Source organism: Lytechinus pictus, chromosome 12 (assembly GCF_037042905.1).
Source record: "Lytechinus pictus isolate F3 Inbred chromosome 12, Lp3.0, whole genome shotgun sequence".
Classification (NCBI taxonomy): Eukaryota; Metazoa; Echinodermata; class Echinoidea; order Temnopleuroida; family Toxopneustidae; genus Lytechinus; species Lytechinus pictus.
This window is the reverse complement of record NC_087256.1, coordinates 27,993,858-28,002,618: the sequence shown is the minus strand read 5'-3', so window position 1 is coordinate 28,002,618 and position 8,761 is coordinate 27,993,858. Positions and strand designations below refer to the sequence as shown.

General features: G+C 34.0%; 1 protein-coding gene across 1 annotated transcript; it reads right to left on the bottom strand.

The window, feature by feature from the left end:
- Positions 1-3,309: 3,309 nt before the first annotated feature.
- Positions 3,310-8,501, bottom strand: LOC135156227 (uncharacterized). The gene has a single exon (XM_064107990.1). It carries the CDS (start codon positions 8,411-8,413, stop codon positions 7,382-7,384), a length of 1,032 nt encoding a protein of 343 aa, XP_063964060.1. The 5' UTR covers positions 8,414-8,501; the 3' UTR covers positions 3,310-7,381.
- Between the last annotated feature and the right edge of the window lie 260 nt (positions 8,502-8,761).

Below are 8,761 nucleotides of genomic sequence, written 5' to 3'. Positions count from 1 at the left end.
GGTTGGTCCCCGGAAGTGGCGGGCGGAATTTAGCCCGAATCCTCGATGGAAGTCGATCAAGTGCATATGAGCTGAGAGAGTGAAATATCAGTGTACTTGTACAGGCCCTTCTACTTTTTATAAATATTTCTTGTTGCTTTTTTTGTTAAGTTAATTTTTCCTGGTGTAGAGATAAGTTTCAGTTCTAATAATGCACTTCAAATACATTTTGGAGTGTCTGTTTGAGGCGTTTGGGGCGATTTCACCCTGGCCCCAAAATGCTCGCAACGACAATACGGGGGCATGATGACCCCTAAATTTTTAAAAACTTATTTTTCTATTGAAAATTATCACAAAATTCACCAAAAGTGTGCACGAAAGCCTTCGTATTTCACTTTTAAAACTCCGAAAAGTGCCCAAATGACAAGCTTGGTCGCTTCGCTGTGTCTCTTTCAACTTGAGAACGTTTACGCGTCTGCTCCCCCCCCCCCCTCCTCCGAAAGAAATTCTGTATACGGCCATGCTCTAAAGAGCCTGGCACATTGATTTATGTATACTTTCATTTTCATTATTTTTATCTCATTATCAACATGGCCTTACGTAGAATTTTTTCCAGGGGGGCCGGGGCCGGAGCATGACGCGCGTAAACTTTCTCAAAAAAATCTTGAAAGCGAGACAGCCACGGGACCAAGCCCAAATGACAAGCTTTGTCGCTTCGCTGTCTCGCTTTCAACTTGAGAACGTTTACACGCGTCTGCCCCCACCCCCCGAAAGAAATTCTGTGAACGGCCATGCTCAAAAGAGCATATGGCACATTGATTTATATGTACTTTTCATTTTCATTATTTTTATCACATTATCATCATGGCCTTACACAGAATTTTTACAGGGGGGGGGGGGCAGCTAGGACGCGCGTAAAGTTTCTCAAAAAAATCTTGAAAGCGAGACAGCGACGCGACCAAGCTCAAATGACAAGCTTGGTCGCTTCGCTTTCTCAAGATTTTTATGAGAAAGTTTACGCGCGTCCTGCTCCCCCCACCCCCCCCCCCCCGCCGGAAAAAATTCTGCGTAAGGCCATGATGATAATGAGATAAAAATAATGAAAATGAAGTATACATAAATCAATGTGCCAGGCTCTTTAGAGCATGGCCGTTCACAGAATTTCTTTCGGGGGGTGGGGGCAGACGCGTGTAAACGTTCTCAAGTTGAAAGCGACACAGCGAAGCGACCAAGCTTGTCATTTGGGCACTTTTTGGAGTTTTAAAAGTGAAATACGAAGGCTTTCGTGCACACTTTTGGTGAATTTTGTGATAATTTTCAATAGAAAAATAAGTTTTTTAAAAATTAGGGGTCATCCCCCGTATTGTCGTTGCGAGCATTTTGGGGCCAGGGTGAAATCGCCCCAAACGCCTCAAACAGACACTCCAAAATGTATTTGAAGTGCATTATAAGAACTGAAACTTATCTCTACACCAGGAAAAATTAACTCAACAAAAAAAGCAACAAGAAATATTTATAAAAAGTAGAAGGGCCTGTACAAGTACACTGATATTTCACTCTCTCAGCTCATATGCACTTGATCGACTTCCATCGAGGATTCGGGCTAAATTCCGCCCGCCACTTCCGGGGACCAACCAACGTAGTATTTCGATGAAGAGCACTCCGTCGATTCACCGGTTGTCCCTACCGTACACGCGCGCCTATGGGGATTGTGAACTGTAGGAAAAATCGTATAAAATTACACTTTTTGATATTTCTACGAAGACGAAGTTATATAGAAAATGAAGAATATTACAATCAGACCATATCCCTAGAAAATTGCTTCAAGAAATGTCATTATGAAGAGGAAATGGACAAAAATTTGTGAAGAAAATCACGAAAAAGGAAATCGCATCATGAATATTCATATCATGGGCGGTCCCACATTTGCATGTTATAGCGAGTTTTCCATTATTTAATAAATAATGGCATTATTTAATAAATAATGGCATTATTTAATAAATAATGGCATTATTTAATAAATAATGGTTATTTGTATATAAATAATGATTATTTGTATATAATGGCAAACTGTAAAAATTGTTTATAAATAATGATTATTTATAAATAATGGGATATTGAAACAAAATTATTATTTACAAATAATGAAGTAGATATTTCATTATTTAACAAATAATCTTTATTTATAAATAATGGAAAACTCGAACATTAAATAATGATTATTTATAAATAATGAGAATAATGGTGCACTCGTAAAAATTATTTATAAATAATGAAGTAGACGTTTTCATTATTTAACAAATAATCATTATTTATAAATAATGGAAAACTCAACAAATTATTTATAAATAATGAAAAACAAATAATCATTATTTATAAATAATGAAAAACAAATAATAATTATTTGTAAATAATGAAAAACAAATAATCATTATTTATAAATAATGAAAAACAAATAATCATTATTTATAAATAATGAAAAACAAATAATCATTATTTATAAATAATGAAAAACAAATAATCATTATTTGTAAATAATGAAAAACAAATAATCATTATTTATAAATAATGAAAAACAAATAATCATTATTTATAAATAATGAAAAACAAATAATCATTATTTGTAAATAATGAAAAACAAATAATCATTATTTATAAATAATGAAAAACAAATAATCATTATTTATAAATAATGAAAAACAAATAATCATTATTTATAAATAATGGAATGTCGAACTATTATTATTTACAAATAATGAAGTATTACTTGGAATTATATATAAATAATTAGAAATGATATTTTATATGATAGTAGTTATTTACAAATAAAATGTAAATTATATATAAATAATAGTTATTATTTAATAAATAATGATTATATAACAAATAATTGTTCTATATAATATTGGTACATTCGGCGCCTCATAACGATGTACCTTTATCTCAAATATATTATTGTTGTTGTTTTCTAAGTAAGCGCTTTGAGTGCCTGATTTGCAAAGGTCGACGCTGAGTTTATAATTTTCTAAAATAATTTTCATTTCATATTATTTAGATGTTTATTATTTAGCCTTTTTATTATCTTTTTTGGGGGAATAATTTACCCTGGGCAAAAATATGATTCCATGATGAATATTTATGCAAAACAACGGTGTTTTTAACGGATATTTCACTAAATGACGTACATTTAATAATCATGACCATACCACACATTTTTTCCACATGAGCATCACAATGAATTGTCTTTCCTACTGAACTCTTTTAGTCTCCATCCTAGATTTCATTAAATGAAACATCTGGATACTTCAGAACCAAACAGGTCGAGATAGATTTAGATTACATTTAGATTTATTTATTTCCGTTTAAAAAGGTGATATAACAGTGTAAATACATGTTCAAAATAATACATACTCAAAATGATAAGTAAAATTCTATGACATTTCATGACAAATTTATTGAAGATAACTTAACTGAACGAAGGGACATACAAGTTACATATTGAGAGATACATACAAGTTACATTTTGATACATGTTTTATCTTAGAATGCTATATATAGACTCTGAAAAGAAATCACCAGCAATTGCTTTGATTTGCCTGACTCATAAATTATATGAGCACCGCGCTATCTATGAATCACTTTCCCTCTTTTCTCTTATATTGCTTACTAATTTATTTTATTTCTAACTTTTTACCCCCTTGCATTCTCGTGCAAATAAGCGTGGAGTCTTGAAAATTAGTTATCTGTCAATTAATTAGTCTATTTGTGTACCTAGTAATGACAGTAATAAAGTACCAGACCGTCCCCTGTTGTAATTATGGCCCCTAGGTCAGGTTAAAAGTCTGGACCAGGTCGTTCACAGTCCCACACGTAGCGTATTTTGCGGCTGTAATTGGTTTGAGCAGCTGACCGCTCAACACGTAACATTATGACAGGAATGGGAATACAGGGCCATATCCTGTTGTGAGAACAAATAGGCCTTCCCAAATGTTGTTGATGTTTGAGGAAAATTCCAAGGGGGTATATCAACTAACAACAGGTATAAAATTTTATATAACTTGATTTACAATATGAACTCACGGTTGTTGTTTGACATTAAAAAAAAATATTTCAGAAACATTTATCAAGTGTTCTAATGTTTTATATTGAACATTGCTATTTAAATTTCAAACATTGTCTTTGAAATTTAAACAATATCTGATCAGTTTATAGAGTAAATAAGTTGGATTTATTATTGTGTTCAATTTCTAAATAGCCTTCTGAAAGATACCATTAACGGGGTTTGAAGTACACAGTAAAACAAATAGCACGTTGTTTAAGCTTGTCACTCTAACAACAAGTTGTTTAAACTTTTTAAACAACGTGTTTAAACAGCTGTTTAAAAAGCTTAAAAGTTGTTTCAATAGTTAAAACAGTTGTTTGAAAAATTTGAACAGTTGTTTGCATAAAAAGTTTAAACAATAGTTGTTAGAGTGACGGACTCAAGCAACGTGCCTAAAATTCTACACAGCGTTGTTACAGTGTATATACTAATTTTGATTAACCAATAAAATGTCAGATTTTACACCCGAAACAGGAATTCATGTATTGGATGCTATTTCACACCCTTTTCGGGAGTTCTCTTTCTTTAACATATTTCTTTCCATTTGTAAATGTAAATGAAGAATATTGGATTTCAAACACATATAGGCTCGTATTCTGAAGTCGGGTTTAACTTAAACTCAGGTTTAAAGTTATGAATTAAGTATGGATAGCCAATTGTTACATAAATCATTCAGCTCATTTGGCTCTCAAATCATTCATAATTGTCTAGGAAGTATAAATATATGATTGTCTTCACCATCGATGAATCAGGAAAGAGCACAGTAAACATAAGAAAAATAAAACTTGATAAAGATTTATGACACTTATGGCTTCCCATAATTTTAGCACAGAGTTAGACCATGGTCTAATTTAAACCTGACTTCAGAATACGGGCCATTCTCTACACGGGCACGTTGCAGAAAGTATTGTGTTTAAATGCAAGTCAAAGAATGAAACGCAAGTTCAGAATACGTGCTTCTGGTTGGTTGAAAATGTAGTCGCGTTTGATTGTTATAGTTGCGTTCGATCGCATCTCTTTCTGCAATGTCCCCATATATTTTTTTTAAAGTAAGAAAAAGTTCAAGATTCGCAATTCTTTTCGGGAGTTCTCTTTCTTTAACATATTTCTTTCCATTTGTAAATGTAAATGAAGAATATTGGATTTCAAACACATATAGGCTCGTATTCTGAAGTCGGGTTTAACTTAAACTCAGGTTTAAAGTTATGAATTAAGTATGGATAGCCAATTGTTACATAAATCATTCAGCTCATTTGGCTCTCAAATCATTCATAATTGTCTAGGAAGTATAAATATATGATTGTCTTCACCATCGATGAATCAGGAAAGAGCACAGTAAACATAAGAAAAATAAAACTTGATAAAGATTTATGACACTTATGGCTTCCCATAATTTTAGCACAGAGTTAGACCATGGTCTAATTTAAACCTGACTTCAGAATACGGGCCATTCTCTACACGGGCACGTTGCAGAAAGTATTGTGTTTAAATGCAAGTCAAAGAATGAAACGCAAGTTCAGAATACGTGCTTCTGGTTGGTTGAAAATGTAGTCGCGTTTGATTGTTATAGTTGCGTTCGATCGCATCTCTTTCTGCAATGTCCCCATATATTTTTTTTAAAGTAAGAAAAAGTTCAAGATTCGCAATTCAAGACTTTTATTCTATTTCCATAAAATAGAATGGTTTAGGCCTATACATATATATTTACAAAATAATAGGTTATAGAAAATCAAATCGAAATCTATATTATATATAAAGAAATGAGGAGTCCACCAAAAAGTATAGTTCTCCCACGAACAAATGGTCATTATTCCTGCATAATTCAAGCAAATACGGCGAAATATCTATTTACAGAAACTTTTAAGGGATTTAAATATGCAAGTTTTAGAACAAATTATGAATGAATCAGCAATTAAATAAATGAATCTTCTTCCATTTCCATAAAATAATTACAGAATAGCATAGTGTATCATGACATTACCATACCAACATGGTTTTCTGGATAGTGTTAAGATTAAGACCATTTTGGCAATTCCATTGTAGTATAACAAAATCATGTTCTATAAGTAGGATAAAATAATTGTAGAATTCATTTGCTATCTCTTGTCTATGTTGCTATATATGTATTATTTGTATTTTCTTATTATCTTGGACAAGAGTTTGATGTGTATTTTATACGATATTTTGAATAGTTGCTTTATCAAAGCATCTACCGAGATGAAGTTAACCAAAGTGAGATTTACTAGATAGTCTTAACCGAACACTTTTGCATACATGTATGTCCTTAGTTTGCAGTTCAATTTGCTTATAACTGTTTAGTCATGAAATATAATGAAAGTCAAGAGATATCTTTATTTTGAATGATTAAACATTTACAGGAATTGTAATTGAACTTAGTTTCTATAGATATTACACCACCTCATTCAATAATTTGTATTTTAGTTGGCGAATTAATTTATGGTTACGGATTACATAATTACGGATTAGACAGTTATACATTAGTTGAGTTACTTAGGATAAGAGGTTATGATCATTAAGATTCATCACTGAGATTCATGGGTCAGCGGCATGACCGATAAACGGCATATATACCCAAGTGTAGATCAGCACAAGATAGCCGAAGACCAGCCAAGTTTTCGACATCGGCATTGATCCGTCTTTTCTTCGATCCTCACGAGGTAGATCCTTCTTGGAAGGGTCTTTTTTCTTAGATTCATCATAGAGGTACCGTAGAGCTAATACACTCTAAAAAAAGTTTACCCAATATTGGGTAAAATGGGAACGTGCATGTTTGTTGGGTAAAAGGATACCCAATATTTTGTAAATTTTACGCAATGTTGCGTTGGAATAGCCCAATATAAAAGAAAATATCCAGCAAACATGCATGATGTTCCCTTTCTACTCAATATTGTGTAAAAATTTTACTCAGTGTTTTTTTAGTGTACTTTACTCGTCAGTTTCAACTTCTCGGAATTGTTCTTCAAAGCTTAAATCGGTTCGCAAACACATTAAAAGGCCTAACTTAATAAACCCAGGTTTATAGTTATTGTAACTGGGGATACTGTGCACATGTGGTAGTAAAATTCCATAACAAATTGTGGAATTATAACTGAATTTTGTTTGTTAAATTGTCAAAACCATTATTCGTTTGATTATATGAGATGATCTGAAAATGATATATACCTATTTCTTGATAGAAATATCATGTGATACAGGGGCCGCGGAACGATTTTCAAAGTGGGGGCTGAGCATAAAGTGGGGGGGCTGACCATGCAAAAAATCACAATCATATGGTAATTTTTACGTTTTATGATACTGTCTTGGATAAAAATTGATATTTGGATTAGGTAAGACTTCTAATCTGATGCAGCCTTGGCTAAGATGACTCTGTTTAGGCTTACTAGGAATGCGATTTGGTCCTCCTTTCTCTTCTAAATAGGACATCACATCACCTAAACTAGCAGGCTTGGTGCTATTAATGATCTCCATGTCAACAACTCCAGACTCCATTCCTTTATATACTGTAGATCGGTTGTGCAATAAATTACGAGTTTTATCAGGTTTGTCTGCACATGAACCATAATAGGTCAAATCCCTATCATAGCCGCCATGGAGCGTTTTGTAGACAACACATGGGGAATTCACACAGTAATAGAAATGGATATGTAATCCTTCGTCTCTTCGCCTCGATATCATGAACCGAACACTCTTTAAGTGATCTGCAAATAAGTGGAGTCCGAAGTGTTTGGCTTCCTTCTCGAGACTGTCCAATTCATTTTCGTTGAGTGGGTCGAAAATTACACCCTTTTCGAGGTAGTTAATGATATGATGAAACACTTTGCTGTCACCCCTTTTCAAGATGTAGATTCCCTGGAAGTCCCTAGGAACGACAGCTTCTCCACTCAACATCTTGGTAAAGAATGACTTTTCCTCTTTCAATAAGATATCCTTAGTGGTATAGAAAATCTTTCCATCTGGAAACATGAGTCCAACTGACATCATCGACACATGTCTCTCGATATACTCTGAGAGTTTCTCAAGCTGGAAAAAATCTGCCTGGCATTCGAGGAGACTGTACTCACCGAAGCCTTCTGGTAGCACTAGTTTGCCATACCTCAGGAAATTGAGGACGTGGCGGAATATTTTACCGTCTTGGTCGATAAGAAAATTCCCTTGGTCATCTTTAGCCGATGGGACGGAGCCTTCTAGTAAGCTCGAAAAGAAACTGCCAGGAATACATAACAACGTGGAACGAGAGGTCTTGAAGATCTTTCCACCAACATTCAAGCCAACATAGTTATCTTGTCTGCTGACTTCGTGTTCATCAGCCATGCTGGATAAAGGAGCTGTGTTTCATTTGCTGATGCTTTGTACAGAATGTCGAAAGAGCAACTGATTTGAACGGTTTCATTAAACAGATGTCTATGCCATCAGCGAGATCTGGGAATTCCCCGCGGGATTTCCCAGTTTCGTCATACTCTTTGTATAAGTACCCGGTTATTGTTCAATGTGCAATATCGAGGTGTTTACTATGGTGGCCCTGAAGGGACATCGCATATAGACCAAATCGCGAATATTCACGACGAAATTCACGACGTCGCCAATTTCGTCGTGAATATTTCAATCGACGACGAAATTCACGACGAAATTGGCGACGTCGTGAATTTCGTCGCCAATTTC